Consider the following 26,962-nt stretch of genomic DNA (forward strand, 5'->3'; position numbering starts at 1 on the left):
AAAAAGGCATTATGATGTGCAAGTTTTGTAACGTGCTCGTAGATGGTAAAATAAAATACATAGTATAAGGTGAACAAATATAGGTGCCAGGCATCAGGTTCGGTAACTAAGCATCAAATTACTTTAGAATAAAACATCTCTCTTCACAATAAAGCTAAGGACGAGAACACTAAACTATGTGAGGTCACAGTTCGCGCTTCTAAGTGAACATACCACTGCAAAAACTTAACCATGCAGCCATAAGGGAATGGTTTAATGAATATGTGAACGGTCACTGAAATTAAAAGTTTATAAAAAGACATGTAACACATTTAGGAAAAATAAGTACTTGGAGGGCTACTCAGCAAAATTTACAAGCAATTCTGAAGTTTGACTTTGGGGATGTTGACATGCTACGAGTTTGCTGTTTGTTGAAGAATGACTTTCTCTGGCTTCCAGTGTCCAATGTTGATAGTGAAAGTGACTTTTCAGTGTACAGCAATATAATGAATGACAAATGCACATCTTTGGGAGTGGAGAACATGGAGATAGCCTTAGCAATGTGTTTTGGGGGTGGAGAACATGGAGATATTGCTAGCAATGTGTTTTGGGGGAGAATATTTTGCAGCAATTAAGTGTAAATGGATTTTTTGTGTTAGTAAACAAAATTAGCATTATTAATTTTAAACTAAATAAGAATGTGTTTTAGATCTATTTCTGGCTTGTTTTATAACTGTATATAATCTAGAGAATTTTAGTCTGTAACAATGCAAACTCAGTATGCTAAATTTAACTGTAAGGTGTCATATTTGTACTTAAAACTATCATTCTTGATAAATTTTGACCTAATAAGTTCAAAATTATGACAACATTGATATTTTTTTTAAGGAAACAACTTTTTTTTCATGAAAATTTTGCATCAAAAATTACTTGTTTTACTTACCAAAATGGACCATTTTTATTTACCATTTTCCATTGACCCTAATATTGTTTTGCGTTGCACGATTACTTCTCCAGCTAGACCAAAAACCTGACAACAGTTTAATGAGGACACAGGTAGACAGACAGGCTGCATATCTCCATGTATAAAAATTGCACAGGAAAAATTGTCTGATGTGACAATATGCTTTTTTTCTAGTATTCCTGTATAAAATGCCCATCTGGCAAGCATTATGGATAAAAAAAATAGTATGTTCTTGTTACTTGTATAAAAATTTCTCTTTCCGTGTCTTCAGTTGATGGTTAGGTCATTTGAAATCAGTTTGCATGTTACTGTGAAACTATAGTGACTTTAATATAAAGTATATTAACTGTGGAATTTTGTATGTTTTTTTTTTTTAGAAATTCGGTGTGAAAGAACATGAGGTGCACAGTGCCTTGTTGAGTGGAGACCCACACGACCAGTTAGCTATAGCTTACCACCTCGTTATAGACAACAAACGCATTGCTGATGAGGCAGCAAAGGCAGAACTGAAGGACTTCTACGTAGCAAGTAGTCCCCCACCAGTCTCCTTTAGTCCGAGTGAGCTGAATCAAAGCCCCATTCGACCTCACCCAGAAAGAATTGCACGTAAGTTATTCATATTTTATTCAAAGAAACATATTAGTTTATTTATATTTCCTTTCATTTGTAATACGCTGATAGTCAATGTGCGATAAGCTGATTTAGTGCAGTAACTCTGCCTGGAAAATGTTTTTTTTATCTTTCTGTATTTATAGATAGGCGTAAACAAAATAGCATCATTCTGAAGGTTTCTTGGCATGTACACCCACCCCTCAAAATAACACTGTTTGATTAGTGCAATCTTGAAGTAACTACTCCAATAAATTACAGCATGATTTGAAGTTGTGCGGTCATAGATTCAAAGTAGTGCTGTTTTCTTTTATGTTAATTTTTAATTCTGTGCTTGTGCAATGGCAATAGCACTAGCACTAGCACTTTGTAGCATTAAATACAATGCAACAAATTAACACCACAAATCAAGGATAAATATTTTGCTCTTAGCTATTGGTTTCCTTCATTGTGTGTTATCTCCGATGACGCCCGTGTGCTCACTGTTCAGCCAACGTTTCTTTTATGCAATCCCGCATGTCAACAAAAGCTCTGGAGAGTAAAGGTAGATGTTTTCAGGGATAGTTTACCTCGTACTTGTTAGGATGCATGAGTGGCAAATGCGCTTGTGGCAAATCATTGCAGACATGCATTTAGTAAACAGTCAGAAATTATGTTAACAGGTTAAATCATCTTTCTAAAATTAAAAAATTGCTAGGTTTAAGCTTTATAAATTCCTATTAGAACTGAAATATATTTCCTATATTAATAACATTATAATTTTGTTAGTCGGAAATGTTATTAGCGTCTACTTAGAATTCTTATGTCCCCAGCTATATTATGTAAACAATGAGGTATGTGATTTTTTTTAAAGTTAATTTTAGGTTCTTTAATTTAAAAATGTTATTCAAGATTTATTTACTTCAAATGTATTTTGACATATATTGTTACTGTAAATTAATTTTAACAGGAGCAGTGTCGTGATTAAAATGGTAGTCAGCTCACACTTACCTTATCGGAAAACAAATTATTTTGAATAACATACTCTTATGGAAAGAACGTATTTGATTAATGCTGTTTTGATTAGCGTTCTGTTTTCTTGGAACGTATTAGAGTGTTACTTCGAGGAGTGAGTGTATTTGTTTACAGTCATAAACTTTATTTTGTCTATTATCAGTATAAAAAAGTTCATAGATATGCATACCATTGTGGTATCCAACATGCACAAGATATCAACTATTTGATGGATGAAGCACTAGTGGTGAACAACTGCAAAACCATCATTTGTTAGAAGTATGGCCAACACAATTTAGCAATTTCTTTGATGTGGTGAATAGGTTGATAGTATAACCTCACACAGGATTTCATAAAATATTTTCTGTTTGTTTGGATTAAAAAGACATTTCTTAAAAGCAGTTATGAAGTCTTTCTTCACGAAATGGTTAAAGGACATTCAAAGAAATATTTCACGAAACTGTTAAACCGTACATAATGTAATTTTGTACACTGGTTGAGGAATTGGTTGACAAAAATATCCACGGATAAGTGAAATCTGTTTTTAGGAGAAGCAGCATTTGGCAAAAGATGTAATCACATCACATTTCTGAAAGATTATATGTGTTTGGGAACAGTTGAGTTTATGTAAAAAATAACTTAATTGTTAGTATTATTTTTAGTGTTATAACTAGAGCTGGGCAGGATGGTGAATTCTGGTTTGGAAAAATGACCGGCTGTAAAAATTCCCCACGGGAAATGGAACAGAATATGGAATTATTTTAAGTTGAAAATTTATACAATTTCTATAACTATACAATTAAAAAAAATTCTGTAATTTTTTTATTGTTTTGGACCAAAACTAGTGATAAATATTGATAGAGGCTGGTAATTTTTTAGAGTACCGCAAAATACCATGAAATAAGGCTAAATTATTTACTTTTATGATACCCACGAAATAATAAGCCTAATTAGCAAAATAGTAATGATGTTAGCTTATAGTTACACTTTTAAATAGTGTTATTCACTTGTTTTAGTTAATTGTGACTACCACATTCCCATTGAGTAATATTACAAACAAATTTACAGTGAACTTCCTCTCAAATCTTGCACTTTTATTTACATTAAAACATTTTCTATTTTGCTTTAGAGCTGCGAGTTGCAACATCTGTAGTGTCACAGAAAATTACAGCAAGTAAGCTACTACTACATGAACATGATAGTAGATTCATCGTAGCTATCAATTTAACATCGCTTCAACTAACAGGTTCATATTTTGTCCATAGTATAACAGTTATTGTGTTTTTTGTTAATATTGTCTATGATCATTGTTTAAATAGCCCTTATTTTCAATCGTGAACCAGATTTGTTCCGCTAACATTTCGCAACAGTGGTAAAATAACTTTGATTTTTTTTGTATGTTTCAAATGCTTAATATAGTGTATGTTTACAATTGTGCCTGTGAATATTTTTGTCACCATTAATAGTATTGAGTTTAACTGCTGAAAATGATGCTTTTTTGATCCCGTGCATTTATTGACTTAGTTTAAAGTGCAGTGCTTCTTTGAAAATAGTTTTTAATAAACAATTTCGGCACATTGACATACATGTATACTACCGCAAATTCAGGAAATGAGATAAAGTAATTTTCTGCCCAATGTTTTGGAATAAAATACATTCCCATTTTCCCCTGATAAATCAGGATCCTGCCCAGCTGTAATTATAGTGCTTGGAATTAAGTTATAGGTATACTTGTACCCTCTCTCAATCAGAGTAATGGGCATCAAGATTTTTTAGGTTATTTATGATCTTGCCGATGTGTTTTTTTCTTGTCTGTGCAGAGTTTTTTTTTCTCTAAACTGAAAAAAATAATGCAGTTATATATCATTTGTATTTTTCTAGAAATCATGGCATGTCTGTCCTCAGATTATAATTCTATAATTCACTTAATGCACCTTATTTTTTTATCTCCAAAAAGAGTAAAACTTTAGTAATATGCACAAATTTAATCTTCTTATTATTTGTTGATTTGTTAGTCTAAGGTAAAATATATTTTCAAAATACAGTATCCAGCCAAATTAATCACAAATAATGTCACAGCTATGCAAATAAGCAATACAATTTGTTATGTCCATAACTTTATAGTTTTCAGTGTATCAGAAATAATAGTGATATTGGCTACATTATCATTTTTGTTTCAATAAATGATTTAATACACAAATGATCAAAATCTGTTGTTTTTAATTATGATCAGAGAGGAATTAGTGTACATTGTAGTATCTAGTATATTTTGCAGAGCAAGAATTTTTTTTTTTCCAGCTTTGCGTGACAGAGTGATGTGCACAAACACGGGCGGAGGAGGTGATCGAGCTTCCAAAGGCACTCCAGTGAAACGAGCCAAATGGCATCTAGGTAGTATAATCAATACTGTAAATGCTCTTTATTTAACTGCTGACATCAACACATTCAGTTTGATATCTTAAGACAGAACATCATTTTGTGTTTACTAGAGGTGGCTTCTCAGTTACACCAGTTTTTGACTTGAAAACTAACCAAGAACCAAACATGCACAAGAGTTAATATACATCATTAAATATTTTGCTATATAAGCAATACAAATAATCTCTCTCATGTTGAATATTTATGTTATAACTTTGTTTTAAATGTATGCATTAAAAAATTTAATATATTTTAATGAAACATTATTTTGCTAGGATGTAGAATATTTATTTATTTTATTCATGTCCATAACGAACAGTTTTCCCTGGTAGGGTCAGAACATTGTTGTATTCAACATATGCAGCAAACTCCCGTTTTTACACTTCAGATGGAACAAAGAAAAAAAATTTAAATTGTGGGAAAGTTTAAAATTAGGGTAAAACTCAACTAATACATACAGTGAAACTTGCTTAAGATGTTCCTGCATAATCAGGGTGGCCACAGACCGGGAAAACCTGGAAAACCGGGAAAACCTGGAAAACTGGGAAAAGTGGAATTTTAGAAATGGTCAGGGAAAATCTGGAAAAGTCAGGGAATTGCCTGAGAGGTCAGGGAAAATTTTCTCTTCTACCGTGCATTATTAACTTTGAATATGTCATGTTATGTTAGAATGTGTACCGTAAACCAGTTCTTACGTGCTGTTCTCGTTCGACAGTACGAAAACAATGTCTTGCATGCAACATGAATAACTATCATAGATCTCTTTTTACATGCTTAATGTCGCACACCAGTACCATAATAATTTGGTGTGTATGGTTTTTCTGCTCTTGGTGTTGCCAAAAAATGTAATGCGTACCGGTAAACCAGTTCTTACATGCTGTTCTCGTTCGACAGTACGAAAACAATGGCTTGCGTGCAACATGAATAACTATCGTAGATCTCTTTTTACATGCTAAATGTCGCACACCAGTACCATAATAATTTGGTGTGTGTGGTTTTTCTGCTCTCGGTTTTGCCATCAAATGTACTTGTTTTTGAGCACGTTCTAAGAAATCTACAAAATCAAATGGCTACTTTGTTTGGCAGCATATTTTCAGTTCTTATTTTCACTTATATCATGCATATTATTTCGTAGGGATTTTTCTAAAATAAAATGTTTAATAATTGACGTGTTAAAACATTTCAATGAAAATCAAAAGCAAATGAAAAGCCGGTGGTGGGGTAAATTTGATGTTATTTCTTTCGGTTTCGGCTGGGATCTTCATATTGGCTTATTTGCCTTTTGTGTACACTTGTATAGTACCTATTGCTGGTGTTGCAGAAATTATTACGACTGAGTTGTAGGGGTAGTGTTCGTTAGACGTAGTGTTTGAAGTGATTATTACTGCAGTGAGCTACTTCTTAGGAATCGTGAATGGGGATTATGAAACGTCTAACATGGCTGGCTAGCTGTTCAGAGAGTTAGCTAACCTATTTTCATACAGACGTGACAGATGTTCAATTTATTTGTTTACGCTTGAAAAGATTGCGTAAAATTTTGTGTTTCAGTATTTAAAGTGTGACAAAATTTTCATAGTTTAGAAATGACAATTTAAGGAAAGTTCGTTAACAGTTTCATGGTAAGTTGCGAATAATTTGAGACCCTGAAACATGGTATTTCCAAGAAAGACTTCAAATTTCAAAGATGATTGGCTTCAAGATGAGAGATTTTGTTTGTGGTTGGAACGACCTAAAACCGGAAGTAATCATGCTCGTTGTTTGCTGTGTCAGAAAACATTCTCCCTCAGCAACATGGGAAAACGTGCACTCACAATTCACATAAATGGTGAAAAACACAGGCAAGCAGAAGAATATTCCAAACGTAGCAGTTGTAACTTGGGTATGTACTTTTCTTGTAAGCCAAAGCCTTCTACTAGTGCCAGTGGTAATTCTGATTCACAGTCATCCTCCATGTTGTATACTACTACTATTGTTTCTGATGGTACTGTTCTTGGTGACCAGTCGGGGGTTGTCAGTAAAATGCAACCTGAGAAAAATTGTGAACAGTCAGTTGTGGAATCTACAGCTCTTTGCAAAATGCCACTGTCTGGGATAAACACGTTTGTTTTAAATGAGGAGGTGACTAGGGCTGAAGTTTTGTGGTGCATGCAAACAGTTTTATCACATAAGTCTTTGCGTTGTGCAGCAAGTGATGTGACTGATGCAAATTATGTTCCCAGACTCATCAGTTGCCAAAAAAATGCAACTGCAAAGAACAAAAATTGGGTACATTATATTACATGGCATAGCCCCTTATTTCCATAATGAATTAGTGAAAGACATATTCCAGTGTACTGAAATAGTTGTGGAGTTTGATGAATCATTATGATCACTAAATAAGACTTCCCAACTTGGACAAATGGATATAGTGGTGAGATTTTGGAGAGAACAGAGCTGCTAGGTTTCAACTAGGTACTTCAACTCAGCATTTTTGAATCATGCCACAGCTGAAGATCTGCTGAAAGCATTCACTGAGACACTGTCAGAAAGATTTGTGCAAAATTCTGCAAATCTCTATGGATGGTCCCAATGTCAACCTAAAGTTTCACCATGATCTTTGTGCTTCTTTGTCGTCAGATCCAGAGGCTCGTCAGTTGCTCGACATTGGTACCTGTGGCCTTCACAGTATTCATGGGGCTTTCAAAACAGCGATTAAAGCCACTGATTGGGACATAGTCGATTTTTTGCGGTTACTCTATACACTTTTCAGGGATGTACCAGCTCGGCAAGGGGATTTCACTCATTTCTCAGGTTCAAAGATTTTTCCTCTCAAGTTTTGTAGTATTCGCTGGATAGAAAACTGTAGAGTGGCAAAAAGGGCTATTCAGATTCTTCTGATGGTTCAAAAATATGTTGATGCTGTTTCCAGAGATTCCAAATCGACACCAAAGTGCAAGAGCATTAACACTGTATCTTCAGCATTAAAAGACAATCTTCTGACTTGCAAGCTGGCTTTCTTTGTATCTGTGGCATCTGAAGTAGGACAATTTCTTACAGAATTCCAGACAAACACTGCTTTGGCACCCTTTCTATATGAATTGTTGAGCAAAATTTTAAAATTTATGGTCAAGGTTTCTTAAAGATATTGTAAATGGAACAAAGTCTGTAACTAGAATGATGATTTCAGATGACAAAAATTTACTTACTGCCAAAGATGTCAATCTAGGCTTTGAAACACTGGAAGCTCTGCGAAAAATCAAAGACAAAGTTAAAGAAGTGGAAATTGTTGTGTTTCGTCAACAGTGTAGAACATGTCTTCAGAAAATGTGCCTGAAAATTTTGGAAAGGTCTCCTCTTATCCACATCCTTACCAGAGGAATTTCTTGTCTGGATCCTGAAGTAGCACTGCGTCCAAACATCCGGGACAAACGATTGGCAATGGCTCTCCAATAGCCGGTTCAAAAAAGGCATTTCACAGGCTTAGAAGCAGACTGCATTCAGAGGCAGTTTAAATCTGTTTGTGAAAATGACTCTTTTAAAGAAACTATGAAGAAATTTTCAAGAGAACATGACCATTTAGATAACCTAGTGATGAAAGTGTTATCAGCTTGTAAAAAAAAGAACGGAGGAACTCAAAGCATTTGTGAAGAAAGTTCTTATTCTCTCGCATGGAAATGCACCACTAGAAAGAGGATTTTCTATCAAAAAGGAATGTATTGTCGAAAATCAAACTGGAGAATCTCTCGTAGCACAGAGGCAGGTGTATGATGCTGTTGTAAACATTGGTGGAGTTGAGAAGGTAACAATTACGAAGGCATTGATACACTCTGTCCTTAACTCCAGAACTCGGTACCAAGAAGCTGCAGAAAGAAAAAAAAAACAAGAGAAGATGCAGAAAACAGAGCAAAAAGTGAGAAGAAAAAATTAGCATTACAAATACAAGAATTGGAGAGGAAAAAATGCCTACTTATGCAGAGTGCAAGAACAGAAACTGCTCTTCTTGATGAGGAAATACAGTCTTTAAGAAGACAATGAGTGAGTGATATCAGGCCTAAATATTCGCATTGTTTGGTTGTAACAATTTTTACTTTTCAAATGTTTAATTCTTTTAGATACTGCATGGTCTTATTAATTTTTTATTGTTTTTATTACTGTTGAAATTTTTATGCCAAAGAATCGTAACAAAACTGCTAACAAAAGAGATCCTATATTTCTCGTTTTAAAATATATTTATAAAATCGCAATCATGGTTGTGTGAATTAAAAAAAAATTGTAGTCAGGGAATTTTTTTGCACAGTCAGGGAAAACCTGGGAAAGTCAGGGAATTTCATTTCTACATTTCTGTGGCCACCCTGATAATACGTTTTTCCGTTTATAACGTTTAAATAATTATTCCCTTGATCACTTCATATATCCTTATGTTAATTTTTCCCTTTCAAGACGTTTGCGTTTATAGATGCTTCCTGCATATAACGTTCATCATTTCAGTATTAAAATAATGTAATAATGTTTATCTTTACACTCGTAAACTTTATTTATAGTTTAACCATTAGACAATTGTTTCAAAATAATAAAAAACATTACTGTCAAAACCTTTGCAGCACGCAGCACACTGTTACGATTTATTTTTCGAGCAATTATCTGTTTGCATTCGTATTCTTTGTGAGGCTGTTCCATCAGTACACCATTTCCCTCATTCAAGGCTTAACACCAACGAGTACACAACAAAAACAAACCACTAGCCATTCGTTGACCTGATTGCGGACACGTGATGCATCTTGTATAGCAATATGAGGAGCTAATTCAGTTTCATTGTTCAGCACTGTGGTAAAAATTTTATATGGTGGACGTAATGATGAAAATTGTAATTTATTAGTCTTGCTATTTTTCCCGTTTTTGACCTGACTTATACTGTATTTACCTGTAAATTGTGCACAATGTTTCGTAAAATGTGTTGAAAAATAATGGAATGAGGCTTATTAAAAACTTGACAATGCCGCATGGCAACGCTGCATAATGCACAGATTTCTTCAAGCTCCAAGGTTGGTTGACCTGCTACTGCTTAAAAGGAACAACGGACATCTTGCATGGGGATTGTGCTTTGTGATTTTGGTTTTTCTCTAAGAAGATTTTGCAATGAATACCGAAGGTTTGCGTTAGTGATAATCTATGCCTGCTGAAAAAAAAAAAAAAAAATTAAAATGATTTTAAAATAGCTCAGGATATGAAAACCTCGTGCCTTGAATAGAAAAAACCGTCGCGGAAAATTGTATATAGTACACTCCTGATTATCCACGAAATTAAGTGGCAGGGCCACCGCGGATAGCGAAAATCTCTGATAATCCGCAAAAGAGCCAAAAATGGGAAACAAAAAAGGAAACATTAATTTCAACTTAAAAATCTAAAAATTTTATGTACAGTAAAAGTTACAATTAACCATTATGTCTTTTTTCTTTAAAATGTCACGCACTGTTGTTTCCCCGATTCTATAATCCAAACACATCTGCTTCCTAGAAGCTCCATTTTCTACTTTAGAGATCATTTCCAGTCTTTGCGTAATCGTAAACACGACCTTCTTTCGCTTTTTTGCCATTTTAAATCCGTAATGAAAAACACCAAACCAGGCAAACACAAACACTAAACACTAAAACATGATGTAACCAGGCAAAACTAAACTTCGACTGGTCAGCAATCACGCTCAGTATCAACTGAAAAGGGTGAGCGGAGAGAAGAAGGTGGGCGTGTCAATAGACCAGAGAGAAAGAAAAGAAGAGGCCATGATGGTGAGGGAGGAGGAAGGGGAGGGAAGCGACCTTGGCTGACTGACTGCTCGTCAAAGCAACCATACGACTAGAAACAAAACGCGACTGAGACAAAAAGAGCAACGCATGCCAGCCTACTGCGTGAGTTCCAAGAAGGCCTGTGGTGTTTTACTGTATACTGCACATAATACACTCGTCAGTAGAGTTCAAATTTGCTCACTTGTAATAAAATACAGATTTACATATGTGCTGTATTTTTTCGTAGCATGAGCGGATAATAGGGAGTTTACTGTACGTGATTGGAGGGAGGAAAAATTGGTTTTGAGTGATTGTGTTATTGCAATAAAAAGTTTATTTGAAAGGTGAGAATTTGTAGCATGTGCTTCGTCAGCAATTTTCAGTATATTTTTTTTATAATCTTTCTAACATGGCATTGATTTTGGTCGTCCATGACTGATATGTTTATGGCACTTCACTGCTGTAAACAAAACAGCTGCAATCGGTAGCCATTACGTTCATAACTGTTTTTTTTTCCGGCCCATCATGGTAAACATGTTATTATTCAGTATTAATTCATAAATGAAATATTTATTACCCAGTATATTTAGATACATGTATTTACGACAAAGAAATGTACTGCAAAAATTTATAATTTTTATAATACCTTTTAAGCAAAATTTAAGAATGCTGCAAAAACATAACTGCAGAGGTTAACACCAGTACTAAGAATGCTAACTGTTCTGTAGTTAGTTCTATCCTCTGGATCTATTTACTGCCCGGGTACATCATTGTACTGAGAGCTTGGGACAACAGCCTATGTGATTACATGCAAATGAAAATGTGTAATGATATAGATAGACCTAAGGGTGTCTATTATTATTACAAAATAAAATTCAAGAGGCAACCACTGTACAGGTAACATCAGTCTCTCTGAGAGCCTCCAATGTGTGGTTTTCAAGGTATCTGTCGCAAACATTAATTTTTCTCCACTGACTTTGGCCATTAGTAATGATAGAGCTAATACTTAAGAGCCTTCCTACAGGTGTCTACTACCAATAAAAATAAAATTAGAGTGGCAAACACTGTACAGGTTGCACCAGGGCTTCTGAGGGTCTCCAATGTGTGGTTTTCATGGCAACTTAAAAGGTAATTCAATATTTTGAATAATTACTTTATTTCATAATAAACATTTAAAAGTAGGGATGGGGCGACCGAATCCAATATCCGCCGAATCCGCCGAATCCTAGGGATTCGAAGGTTTGGCGGGTCTGATATAGGATTCGTCAAAGGATTCGGTTTTTACTATTTACGGGGAAAAAATACAGTAAAACTCGCTTACGAGGTCTCGCATGGTAGGTTTTTCCGTATAAAGCGTTTAAATTGCCAGAGGTCTCGTCATTTACGCCATTAAATGTGTGATATAATGTCCGTTAAAATTTTTTCTGAAACTTCCTGTCTCAAATAATGGCGGCACACGTAAATATGAAGAAAAGACAAATGAACAACATACGAAGAAATATGGATGATGTACCATAACTACAGTACAAATCCAATAGTTATTTTAAGATAATTACCATAAAAAGAACTAAAGATTCTTTGTAGAATACCATAATTACTACAGAAGCATGATAGCTACCATATTTGCACTATAGTTACAGTAACAACTGAGATGTATATTTACTGTGATAGTAATGTATTATTTATTTATGACATATTAAATTAAAAAACATTGTTAAAAAAAAAAAGGATGTTAAACTTTGATATGTACGGTTGGCACATGTTGCTAAGAAATAATGCGATCTGAAAGAATGCAGTTCTACTACGAAAAGTGAAAATGGTTCTCGTGGATTTTTAGGTTATGGCAGTCTCTTTCGTTTTTCAGTAATATCGGCCGAAAATTAACGAGCGTACTGTATCGGAAGTCGGCAGAAATGCCGATTCAACTAAATATTGGCAAAATCGGCTTCTTCAATACAGCACAGCTCTACATTTAATGACATGAGTAAACATATTTCAGACTTCAGGATATTGAAAAAGACTTTAATTTCCATGTAGGTTTATTGTGTGTATGTTTTTTTTGCAAGTGTAAATTGAATGAAGTAAAAGTTTTTATTTTTATTACTTTCAATTGATTAAACTTTAATGATCAGTTACAGGTATTTATGACACTAATTTTGAGGTTAAGCAATTTTACTAAAGCATTCAAGCCAAGCAGGTTGCCAGCGAGAGACGCTTCTCTTTTGCTGGAAACACTATCTCCAATCATAGAGCTAATTTAACTCCTGAACGTGCAGAACAAATTATTGTTCTGAATGATAGATTAAAGAACAGAATTTAATACTCTGTGACAATCTCTCAGAATTATTGTGCTGAAAAGTGGAAATGTTGAAACAATGTGAATGTACTTTTCAAACAACATGATTTTTGGTGCTAAGTTTGTTGAAGCTCAGTAAGGTCTCCAGAAAAATTGACAAGGGTGTAATTTTTCCAAAGATATGTTACATTTACACAAACATATACTTGGTTATGTTAGTTGGATGATATCAGTTACTAATGAACCAATGGAAACAGGTAAGATTCAATGAAAAAAAATGTTATTTTTTTTCTAGCAGTGCAAAATGTAAACACACTCTGTAAATAGTTACCCAAAATTAATAAGCCCACTTCATTTTAATACTTTATTCAAACATGATACTAAGTTTAAGATAAAAATAATTTCCCAAAAGTGTAACTGTACCACAAAAGCTCGAGCTCGGCTCGAAGTAAAATTCTTAGGCTCGCAGACCTCTAGCTTATTTATAGAAAAAATTCTAACCGCTAATCTGTACTAAAACTGAAATTTCTCAAGAAAAAATTGTTGTCTTTATATACACTTACCAGAAATGTACCAAACTACATGTGATAAAGTCAAGGGACTTTTAGTGCAAGCAGAATACATCTCACTTACATTAGATATGTGGACATCATCTATTAAAAGATTCGGGTTTGGGTTCGAGATTCGGCAATTCCAGTCGAGGATTCGAGTTAGGATTCGGATTCGAGGAAATCAGGATTCGCCCCATCCCTATTTAAAAGTAATGCGAGGCTTTTAACCTACAACAAATATTTGTGGTAATGGAATCCTCTCAAATGGTTGAATTTTAAAAGAGAAACCTGAACAAACAGAGCTTTACTTAAGTATGTCATTTTAATGATTTTTTTATGTAGTGACTGATCTTTAATATTTCCTTTTTAAGAAGTTTTCCCTGTTAATACATTTTTATTATCCAGTGCCTTGAAAAACGTCTTTAGAGGGTTTTACTGTATATACCTAATTTCCTGTATTTATTCCTTCTTCAAAAAATACTTTAAATTTACGTACATTAAATAAAAATGTACGGTATCCTAGCCTACTAATATTCCATCAATCGTCAAGCCATGCCCAAAATACATCACATAAATAACAAAAAAAAAATTATTTATTATTGAATAGATTAATTCATACTTGTATTATGAGGTAGTAGAAAAACATACAAAAAGATTGAGCTGTTTGAAAAATTTTTGAAAGAGAATTTACACATCAAAGAAATATTAAAATTCTAAGTGTTTATTGGTTAATGCAGGAAAAGCATTCACCAAAGAAGAGATCTATCATTCTGCTTTATTGATGAAAATTACATTGGACAGTTTCCCTTGTATGAACACTACAGCAACTATCTTTAAGAATGACAAAAATGACCTTTGGCCTGTATAACTCTATAAATCATGATTGGTCCAAATTTTATAAATTATCTGATGTGAACTATCTAGTTGAACAGTTAACTTCATGTTTATGTAACAATATCAATGTTTTCATTCCAGTGATTACTAAAAAGACTTCTAATTACCCATGCTAACTCTCCAGATATTTAGACAAGCACTTTTAAAGCGAAGAAGCTTTTTCATAAACTTTACAAAAGAAATAATAATATGTACTATTATTCATATTTCTCACAGTATCGGAAATGATTCAAAATATTTATGAAACTTGATAAAATCAATTGAACTAAAGCGTTGGTTTTCATGTTTATAGTCCCTGATATTTTCTTTAACCCTTGTTATTATTCACCTGCCAGTTTGTCCTAAATATACTTTGCCATATCAGCTATAGCAGAACACTCATTGGAAACTAGACACAGCATTGAATTTTACCAGTTCCACACCATAGCCAACATCCCACAATACAATAAAAGATACATTCAAGAATCAGTAGAAATATTAAAACACCCATCGAACATAAATTGAGAGGATGGATAAAAATTAAGCAGAATATGGGACCCACTATTCAGAAATCCTCAAAACTTAGTTCTGAATCCAACAACAGACAGATCACCTTTGGTTGGCCAAACAGCCCAGACAACCAGAAGAGAAGAGGCCACTGCTTGGCCAGCACTCCCAGCCAATCTCAGAAGCCCAGCTCCGATTGGCCAAACAAACAGACCAACCAGAAGAAAGGAAGGCTCTGATTGGCACACAGCTGCAGCCAATCAGAAAACACTCTCATCTCAGGCGAGAGTAATAAAAGGCAGGAGAATTTGCAATAACCTCAGTAGGTAACTGCTCCCTGATGATGGCAACTGCAATGTCGACCTTCGACGTGGCTACAACCCAGAAGCCAAGCAACTCCAATTTAACAAATTATCTAATTTTGTTCTTGGTGTTAGTTTTGTAAACTTGTTTGCCCGCTATCTTAGTCTTAGATCATTTTTTGTTTCTATTAACAACTGTAATTATAACCTTTCTTTAGCCAGCTGTGGTGTACAACAAGGCAGTACCCTCTCTCCTTTAATTTTATACATATTCATAGACAAGTAGTCATATGTTCTTAGTCATTCCACAGGGGTTATTGTTCGCTGATCTTAAAATTTGTAGAACCATTAACTCTTTTTGTGTATTAGTTTATTATTTCAGACTGATATAAATCAAATTTTCAATTTTGGCGTAAACTTAATCAAGTATATTGGTAACACAGAATAGAATTCCATAGTCATTTGACAACTACATTATGGTCATACAATTACAGGAATTATATAATTTATAGATTAATTTCTAATTTTAATAAACTTGACATTACATTTTAAGATACTTTGATCATACTTTTAATTACCTTTTTGCCATGCATCATTCTTAATTATGCAATTACTGTCTTTCTTATTTTTAATCACTTAGTTCTTTAATATTATAGTTATTTTATTTTGTATAACATACTTATCTTTAAGTTCATATTGCAATTAGGAATAAGCAATTATCATGTTATTTTGTGTATTTGGTTTCTTTATTTACTGTCTTAGTGTTTGTATCTGTTGTTATCACTGCTAATGTGTGGTTCTCTTGCCCTCATGTGTTGGCCATCTGAGGATGTTCTGCCTGCTATGGTACTGATGGTGGCGGGAATCCATACCTTTGCATTGATTTGTCCTTATGAGTCGTGCCCACCTTTAAAGTCTTATGAATGTTGGTGGGCATGTTACAGATTTAAATAAATATATAAATAAATTTTAGTTCACTCTATATAACTAGTAAACAAATAATACAAAACAAAAATATTATATTGTATCAACTTAGAATAAATTGATCACAAAAATATTGACCCAAATGAGGAACAGAACTAATGTAGTGTTCTGATAACGAATTTCATAGTACACACTAACCACAAAAGAGTGCAAACTATCAAATATAGTTCACTCAGCACGAGAGAGAGCGTGTGCGCTAAATGCAATCTGCTAGCTATTAATATTGATACTTGAATACTTGCTCGACTACTTTATACAGGCATCAACCAAATCAAACATGATGCCAACCAGTGCTGGCTACATTTTCATACGCGCTACATAGCGGTGATGGAACAGATAATCAAAAATGTGTCAGAAAGACAATTTACACATTAGAGAATTTCTGATTCCTGTTAATTAAATAAGTAAGCTATAATTTCCTAACAAATAATGGAATTCAATGTTAAAAAAAAACAGCTTTATACAGCAAACTAAGATTTTGGGCAACTTCAACATGAGGAATAGTGTACATCAATTCAGGGTTCATACATGTCCTGGAAAACCTGGAATTTCAAAACAACTGTTTCCAGTACTGGAAATATCCTGGAATTTTCAAATAATTCTAAATTGTCCTGGAAATTTTATCGGTATCCTTGAAATTTTATTTAGCACACTCTGTGTTACAGTAAAACACTGATTAAATAACTTAAATTTAATTTAACTGAAGTAAATTTTCCGTCCGTGCAGCATGTATTGTAAACAAACATAAATTCATAGATAACATGTCGTGAAGTAGACGTTCATCTATAAACAAAAAAGGCATTATACACGAACTTGCACTTTAAAGCTGTTTTTTTTTCATTTCGGTGTTTTCACCAATGTGATTTTTTTTTGTGGTTTGCCAAAGTTAATGATCAAAATTAATATGAACATTATATATTAATACAGAGATACTAGTAAAAACATTTTTAATGCTATTAAAATGAGGAAATTATTATTTACTTATAGTCAGATCTGTACATAATTCTAACTTTTATATTAATTTGTCAGTAATACTCTTAGCAAAAAAAAATCACAGTTTCCTTCTTGTCACAAATCATAAAAATATATTTACAGCTGCAAAGCTTTCAAGTTGATATTTTCCTTTTTCTTTCTCATGGATCCGAAGGTATTAAAAAAAGTGCTTATATACGCCGCATCCTCTACGTAAATGATTTAATCTTTATTTACTTTCACATTCGGCCCGATATAGTAAGTAATATTCTTATGTTCTCCGAAATTACGTCCCAAAGTTGTACTCGGTGACATGTTAATTTTAGTCATGAATTTGAGTTACTGGCTGGTAGTGTTATCCATAGGCCACAGCAACAAAAAAAAAATGGCTGTGATGACTGGCGTAAAATGGCTTACACCGGCGGACTTTTATTTATGTAATTAAAATGAATCAAAGTGACGTTTAAGTTGTTTATATTTAAGTGGAACTTTGTATCTTTGCATTTATGTGATTTTTAACAAATGTAAATATGTTGATAAGCCGTTGCTTAATTAACCGCAAAAATGTTTAAGTGATTTTTACTGGTAGTGTTTCTCTGCAGCTTTAATATTTTCACCAGATTTTCTTGGCGTGAGTTTATTAAATATGAGTGCCTCTGCTAGAAAGTGTAGTTTCAGGATAGAATGGTTGTCAGACCCCAAATATAAACATTGGTTAGAAGTGAATAAAACAGATCGAAATGTGGTTTTCTGTAAACTATGTAAAAAGAATGTTGATATTGCAAATATGGGTGCATCAGCATTACAGAGTCATATGAAATCAGGAAAACATGTAAAAATGATTGAAGTATTACATACAACTAAGTCAGTAGGGGATTATTTTAAAATTCCCAATGCATCCATAGTAAAGGAAAATGCTGTTGCAAGTTCATCTCAAAATTGCATTCATAGTGAGCCAATTTGTGATGTGTCAAAAAAAGAACCGAATACTTTATCGAATCATGTTCTTGCTGAATCCACACTCAAAGCAGAGATTTTGTGGACACTTAATGTTGTAATGAAACACATGTCATTCAACTCTTGCAAAGACAACAATATACTCTTTGCTGCTATGTTCCCAGACAGTAATATTGCAGTAAAATATTCTTGTGGAGCAGACAAGAATGCCTATTTGTTGTGTTGTGGTATAGCTCCATACATCAAGGATAGGCTTGTTCACTGTGTTCGTAAGTCAGAATTCTTTGTGGTGTGTTTTGCTGGAAGTGTTAATAAAGTTCTCCAACGAGATCAACTGGATATTATCATTAGATTCTGGGATGTAAGCTCTCAGCTAGTGTGCACAAGGTATATTGGTTCACAGTTTCTTGGGAATACTAGAGCCGATGATGTAAGGAATGCTTTAGAAAAAGGAATGGAAGAGGTAAACTCTATGTATATAGTGCAAATTGATATGGATGGACCTAATGTGAATTTGAAAGCTTACAAAGATTATAATTGCCAAAGGAAAGACCAATATCTGGACTATCCACTGCTAATTGATGTTGGTACATGTAGTGTGCACACTGTACATAGAGCTTTTCAGGTTGCAGTGGAGGAAACAGGTTGGGATATTGCCAGTATTTTGCGATGTTTGTGGCAAATATTCAAAGATTCGCCTGCAAGAAGAAGTGACTGTACAGAATAATGAAAAAACTCAGTTGTTTCCATTAAAGTTTTGTTCAACTAGGTGGGTGGAGGATGTTGTTGTTTCAGAATGGGCTATTGCTATTTTGCCACAAGTTACAGCATTTGTCGATTCTTACAAAGGTAAACCCAAATCTGCTCTGTGTACCAAGTCTTTTCAGACTGTTCAGAAGGCTACTAAAGATCCACTGATGGTTGCCAAACTGTCTTTCTTTTCCTTTATTGGAAGTCAGATACAACCATACCTCAAGTGCTACCTGACTGATTCTCCCATGATTCCTTTCCAAGCTTCTGACACAATATAATTGTTGTATGGACTAATGTCATTATTCATAAAGAAGGAAATTTTGGATAAGGCAAACAATGATGTAGATTTGTGTGCACTTGATCCTAATAGCAAGGATAACACAGTGTTTACGAAGAGTATCGCAACTGGTTTTGCAGCGAGAAGAAAACTGATTACAGTAGAACTCTGTTATAATGTTTTTCAAGGGAGCACAAGAAAAAAACATTATAAGCAGGAAAACAATGTTTGAGCTTTGTACCAATGGACTCACCAAGCTATGTAAACAACTTTAATGTTAAAACCAAAGATAGTATACTTGATACATGAATTTTCTGAAACAAGCCAACAATTTTTCAACTTCGTCTTGTTTCCTGGTTAAATTTTGTTTGTCTTTAAAGATACACTGCCACATTTTATGTAAAATTGTTTCACGATTCATGATGACAACATTAAGAGTGAGAATGTCTACTCCTTCGCCACCTGAAAATGTTTAATTTTGGGATTCCTACGTATGAATGAAAAAAAAAATTATTTGTAAGCAATAGAAAACACTTATAATTATGCCCTTGCTCAATGGTTGGCCACTTAAATATCGTAGGAATATGTATGTGCATCTGAATACCCACTGGAATGGCAAGGAAGAGAATAGTTGACTAAGGGTGCCAACTGACACGTAACTATGAACATTGAGTACCTTCAGTATATTGCATAAAATTGTATTTTAACAATCTTCATGTATTGTATGGCAGTGATTGTAAACATAAACAAACATTAAGGAAACTTTTTATCATGTTGGAATAATTTGGTTTTAAAACATTTTGGCCCCATTTATTGAATGTTAGAAAGCAAACATTATAAGCAGGAAATTACACTATTAATGAACGTTATATGCAGGAAATAAATACATTGTCCTTATGGGTGAAATATTGGGACTTTAAAAATATGACATTATAAGCAGGAAAACATTATATGCAGGAACATTATAACAGGGTTCTACTGTATGTGTGTTACACTAAAGAAAGTCACAGACAAGGATGTTTTAGTGTTCAAATCTGAATGTCTACAGTTATTTAAAGTATTGGTTAAAAGAATTCAAGATAAAAATCCATTGAAATATCCTGTAGTGATATTTTCCAGGTGTCTTGACCCTAGAACTCTACTATGCAATGAAACTGAAAGCACTGAAACATTTAAAAAGTTGCTTCAGCAGATTGAAAATAGAAAACTGATCAGTACAGGTGTGTGTGATGCAGCTTTACTACAGTTCAAGTTGTTCCTCAGAGAAGTGTCACCAGATCCTTCACAGTTTACAAACTTTGTTAGAAATACTCAAAGGTTAGATTCTTTTTTTTGTAAATATTTCCTGGACAACAAACAGTATGCAGATTTGTGGAAAGTATTTAAACTTATTTAGACTCTGTCTTATGGCCAAGCATCTGTAGAACATGGTTTCTCTGTCAACAGAGAAATGCTTGTGGAAAATTTAACACAAAAAACTCTAGTAGCAATGAGGATTGTGTACGATGAATTTAAAAATAAAAAGTAAGTGATGTTATTTTCAGTAAAGAACTGTTGGCAAATGCTAGATCATCGAGAATGCGCTATCAGCACTTCTTGGATGAACAGAAGAAACAAACATCTAGAGAGGAAAGTAGTAGAAAGAGGTCACACATGTTAGAAACTGTCCAAGAACTGGAGAAGAAGAAGCTGCAGATTGAGATTAAATTAATAAAGAAGCTGATTCAATGGCATTACTTGCTGAGAAAAGAAATGATTTCACTCTTCTTTCAAAGTCCAACGCATGCAGGAAAAAATCATTTGAATCGGCAGCCAAAGTAGCAAAGTTAAGTGAAGAGATTGAAAAACTGTCTAAAAACTATTGTTTTGTTAGAATCCTGGAAAAATATTGTAAAACAGAATTTTTATTATTATTAGTGTTTATCTTTGAATTAAGTGCTTGCCATTTTATCGATTACAACATAGTATCAAATAACAATTGTTATGTTTGAAAAACTGTTAAATGTCCTGGAATTGTCCTTGAAAATTTTTTTTCAATTTGTGTATGAACCCTGATACAACTTATGGCGAAAATTGTGGGACTTATGCATTTGATTGTATTTGATGGGAAATTGTATTGTACGAGAATATCTTAAAGAGTTTTACGTTATATATTAGACTTAAATAGCGAGAAGAAAGTAATCTCTATGATGTAATTTGAGGGAAAGTTTTGAATTACATTTAATGACATGTAAATGGGATCTAAAAAATATCTTATTTGCATGTAAACATAAATAACAAGACTGCAAGTATACTGTAAGTACATGAATAAGTTGCGTCATCAACTAAGCCTTGTACCATGTAATTTTGGTTGTTTAGTATAAGCCTCGCATCAAACTTCAAAAAATAGATTTTGTGTCCATATTTTTAGTGTCTAATAAATGTTTATTCAAGAGAGTAATTATTTAAAACTATAGTGCCATCTTGTTTTCTGTAAAACTTACCATGTTTTATTTCATAATCGTCGCACTGTATTTTAGGACATCCAAATTTGAAGAAAAAAAATTCTTACATAAAAGTTGCATGATGTTTTGTGTCCTGCTGTTAGATTCCGAGCACTTTGTGTAGGTAGTAAACATGACCTCCTGGCCAAAGATCACAAGACAAAGAACCATGCATCAACAATTGGTTATCAATTTTTTGTCAGGCAGTGTGGTAGTTATAATGGGAAAATACAGTAAGTACGATTACAGTAAAACTCATTTAAGATGTACCTGCACGATACATTTTCCGTTCCAATACGGTGAAATATTTGGGTCTTGCCATTTTCTCCTTAAGATTTACGTTATTGTAAAGTTGAAATCCATTATTCATTGGAATATTATGGCTTACTTATTTAATTAACAGAAATACAAAGTTGTCCAGTGTATAAATTTCCTTAAAAGACATTTTAAAACATTGCTGCTGTGTAGTTCATATAAAAATGTAGCCGGTGCCAGTTGACATCATTCATGTTTGGTTACGTTGATGCCCTCATAGAGTGCTTGCACATAGTCGAATATCAATATTGATAGCTTGCCGACTGCATGCAATGCGTGCACTCTTCTCGTGTCGAGTAAACTACTTTTGATAGCCCACACTCATGGTTAGTGTGGACTACAACGATAGTTATGGGTACACTATGTTAGTTCTGGCTAACATTCAGGCCATGATTTTAGTTTTTCTATAAGTTGAATGTAATATTTTTTTTGCATGACTTTTAAATTATTTGGCATATTTTTGTATAGGTACTCTGTTTTTTAACGTGTTTTGTATGTATGAAAAATTTAACTCTAACAAAAATACTTTTCTCGCATAAAAGTTGCACCTCTACTTTTCAAATTTGATTTTAGCATAAAATGTGCGACCATTATGCAATAAAACACATAGCATTTTCTGTACTGTGTTGAAGACTGCAAGTTATATTTTTCAGCTCTCTTTATTCTTGCTACAAGCGTACTGTTAAATTTATCAATATTTCATGTAAAAAAACTTATTATAAAAATACATCTATAGAGATATTAGGCAGTAAATATTTAATTTTTGGATTAGTGTGAGTGACAACATATTTACTCTGATGCAGGAAAACAGTGTTATGAATGTGAAATGGCTACCGACTGCAGCTGTTTAGATTTATTCAGTGAAGCACCACAAGTTACCAAAATCTATGTTATGTTACAGAGATTTTGGACAAAATATTTGGGAGATTGCTATATATTGTGTGAACATAACTTTTTTAGTTTGAATCAAATATGAATATTGAATCTGAATATTAGAATTAATTAATCTGAATATTAGAATCCCACAAAAAAATTTTCACATCCTGTAACAACTCCTGGAAAATTAGACAAATAATTGTAAAGTGAAATGTTGGTTAAGTCAGCTTCAATAATTACATGGAAAAGTTTATTAAAATATTTAAGTTATGAAATAATGTTTTTTTTTTTTTTTTTTTTTTTAACTATGCAGCTAACCTAACCAAACTTAATGTAATCAACTAACCAAACGACCGACCCAATGTACCGACCCAACTACCTACCATTGTAAATATACTTTGGGCTGTCTGCTAACTTAAAATTCAGAATGACTCTGTGTTTTAGCTTCCTTTTTTGAAGAGGGGTTGTAAATTATATGTATCAATGTTTGCAAAGTAAGAAAACATTTTTAAAATAATTATTTCACTAAAAAATTGAACAAAATTTTTGTAAGAAATCACTACCTATAGTAAAAGTGGATTATCAACAATTTTTAATCATTGAACAACATTTTTGTAAGAAGTCACTACCTATAGTAAAGTGGATTATCAACAATTTTTAATGATAAGTTATTTTATACTGTTTGAGATTTTGAACTATCAGCAATTTTGAATTATCCATGCCCTTGCCTCCTCGATTACCATGGATAGTAGGATTTTACTATGTACAGTGAATTAATTAAGACTCAATGTCTCGTAGACATGGAGGTCATTAGTGACAATGAGGGGTGAAGTGATGTGGATGGAGTAGTGATGGAATGCATTGGTGAGAGTAACATTGGTGAGCCCCCCGGTTCACTGCAATGTCAGCTACGTTTCCCACTTGCAAATATTTTGGGTTCAACCCTACTATGTACATTTTATTAATATATAAAACTTAGTGATGTTTTTCTACTGAACAAATTTAAATACATTTAGAATAGATGTAGCATATATACTGGTTTAGCCTAACACATTATAATACTTTATAAACAAGAGAATTTGAAAGTCTGGACGCTTGTTACTCAATCACTTCTTTACTATTTAACAGACTTTAATGAGATAGCCAATATGTTTGACTAAAACAAACTGTATATTTTATCCCAAAAAAAAGCTCAGTACCTTAGGGAACAGCTATTCAAATTCATTTACAAAGTTAATGCACAGGGTCACGGGCTGCAGTAGGGATATTAGGGATTAGCTTACTGTCTAGGTTTTGAAGTTTCAATAAACTTTACATTTGCATTATTATTTAAGTTAAATTTTATAATCAGATAAATCTAAAAAAAATTATTTTTCCTACAACTATATGGTGGAAATACTATGTATATAAGTTATTTTTATAGTGATATAGGTAAATATGGAAAACTGTGTGTTATGAACGCTGTATGATGAAACTGAAATCCAACCCATACCATAGGGTACCACAGCAAGTATTTTATGTTTAAAAACTGGAAATTATATAAAATATTGATAGGAACTATATGAAAGAAGAAACCAACCTACATAGAAAAACTGTGACAAATTATGAAATAGACCAAACTGAAATAATTAATTAAAGCCTAGTAAATCATGTTCACTCTATCTGATTAAAACTGCATATTGTAGAATACAGCTCCTGACTAGGCCTAAATATTTACTTTAAAATCTTCAGAACAATCAATAACTTCCTAAATAACTTGAGATGAACTTTCGTGCTATTTCCTTGATGTCTATGTTATCAAATTCTTAATGAAAACAGGCTTCCAAAAGCACTGAAGCTAACTCCTCATACATTATATATTTTAAGGTATATTTATTAATAACTTATTTTTTTCAGTGGTTTTCGTTGAAATTATCAACTTTATTTTTTTTTAGTATGCATACATTTTTCTGATTATTTTTTGTTTAGTTTATGTAGACTTAGATGAATATTGACTTGAAAAAAGATAAATAATTTTTTTAAGCATTAATAAATACTGTTGGTTGTTGTTTTAAAAAATCGGTAACCACACACTTATTGTAAACGGTCAGCATTTAACAGATTTTAGTACTTAACCTACACAAAACTGAAAGAGGGTGTACTTAATCAGTCTTTGGTCGCTGTGAATACTGAGGCATCATGTTTATGTGAAAATGGTCTAGAGTTATAAACCACCTTATAGGAAGACTCAAGTTATGATCACCAAGTTGGTATCAAATGTGGCTCACAACCAACTGTAATTACGGAGATCCTAATTGCACGTAACTAACTGTGTGACGTAAAATATGATTCCATTCCATAGTTTGGTAGGTACATATTTTAATTGATTTTAGTGCTGTGCGGCCAGCAAAAGCTTGGCAGAGACATTGCTCCTAAATGAAAACACATTGCCCGCTTACACCTACCTCTCTTACTAAAAGTGTCATGGTTAACCCTTATTTCTTACTTGAGCGGTATATGAATGATAGGTTTGTTGTACTCTACCTGCATTCATGGCACTCCTGTGGTATATGAATGGCAGGTATGTTTCTGGTTGTTGCTGTAGGCTTTCTGCTACATATGAATTGCAGTTCTGGTTCTGCAATTCTGGTATTCTAGTGGGATGTAAATTTCAAATGCATTGTGTGTGTTCAGTTTGTGGTATTATCATGGCATATGAATAGCACATACTTCAGTAGGAATGAATGACAGATGTTTGTAGGATTTGTGGTCTGCCAAATGACACATTAACAGCTGTTTGGTTTCTAGTTTGTGGTACCTTAGCTACAATAAAAGTTATGTATTTGTCTTGTTGATGTTACTACATAATGAAGTAATTGGGAAATATATATCATGTTTATGTGAATTGCTTAAGGTCTATGTCTAATGTAATATGGCACACTTTCTCCAGTGTCACATGAAAGGCAGCTGTTTATCTTGTTTATAGCACTTTTAAGGCATATGAATTAGAGTAAAGCTTTAATTTGTTACATTTTTGGCCACATATTCTACATGGTAGTACCTTGATGTGAATTGAAATTCCCAGAATTTAAATTATTTTAGCTTTTAACTATAATGGCCATGAAGAAACATGATTTTAAATTTACCGTAATGAGTGAAGAGTTTTCTGTCTGAAATGAAATGTTTTCCCTGAACTTTATATTTCTCATTCTTATATTTTAATTTCAGGTATTCGTTCCCAAAGCAAGCCACATGACATAATGAATGAGGTGTATCGAGCCATGAAGATATTAAATTTTGTAAGTACAACTGGGACATCGAATGTTAGTGTTAGCTACTGCAACAACTATGTAGGCATGCTAAATGGACAGGTTTTAAGTGACATTGGTGCCATTCACTGTATTTTTTATTGCTATGTGTGTGACCTGGTTTGAATTGATTAAAAATCTAAGATAAGTCACACACAGAATTCATTAACTGGTATACTTATTGTACTTATGTGGTTGTAATGGGTATGACTTCACTGGCTACCAATGGTCTGGCACTGTACAGTACTTAAATAAACTTTAAGAAATTTCATAGGCAGTGCAGATAGTATGTCATTAGATCTTAATATTGATGTTAAATTCTTGGACTGGATTTTATGGTGACCATACCTTAGCAAGACACAGTTTCATACTCTTCACAAAACACCACCACATTAATATTATTTTTTCACTCTAAAACAATTAACTGTTGACTGGTACTGAAAACTGAAAAATATTATTATTAACCAAAGAGATTCCTGTATTCTTTGCCTATCAGTGGTACGACCAAAGAACACTAAGATCCTTTGGAAAACTTGCAAAAGCTTGCTGCTGCGCCATCATTAGTATTGATTAATCATCACCCAGCACAACCTTTCTCTATAATTAACAACAAATGACTTACATGATCGACCTTTTCCGTGAGAAGGAACTTGCCCATATGACTTAACCCAACTTAACAACCAATTACACACATGCTGTTAAAAATGAGCCAATCATCTTTCATTTAACAAACAGAAAATATTCCAGAGTTACTGGCAACTTCTTTACACTGTGGTATTTTGACTTTTATGTCGGTCTTCCTCTCCC

At 33.3% G+C, this 26,962-nt stretch overlaps 1 protein-coding gene across 6 annotated transcripts in view; it reads left to right on the forward strand.

Annotated features, from left to right (window-relative positions):
• LOC134529278 (5'-AMP-activated protein kinase catalytic subunit alpha-2) overlaps positions 1–26,962 on the forward strand; it is a 230,411-nt gene that overhangs the window by 69,053 nt on the left and 134,396 nt on the right. For all 6 annotated transcript variants that reach the window (XR_010074522.1, XM_063363175.1, XM_063363177.1 and 3 more), the window contains exons 8-10: positions 1,321–1,549; positions 4,844–4,936; positions 26,076–26,146. Coding sequence is in view for 5 of the 6 variants with exons in the window: in XM_063363175.1 (XP_063219245.1) it covers positions 1,321–1,549; positions 4,844–4,936; positions 26,076–26,146 (393 nt within the window). In the remaining variant the exon portion in view is untranslated. The remainder of the gene's footprint in view (positions 1–1,320; positions 1,550–4,843; positions 4,937–26,075; positions 26,147–26,962) is intronic.

Source organism: Bacillus rossius, chromosome 2 (assembly GCF_032445375.1).
Source record: "Bacillus rossius redtenbacheri isolate Brsri chromosome 2, Brsri_v3, whole genome shotgun sequence".
Lineage (NCBI taxonomy): Eukaryota > Metazoa > Arthropoda > Insecta > Phasmatodea > Bacillidae > Bacillus > Bacillus rossius.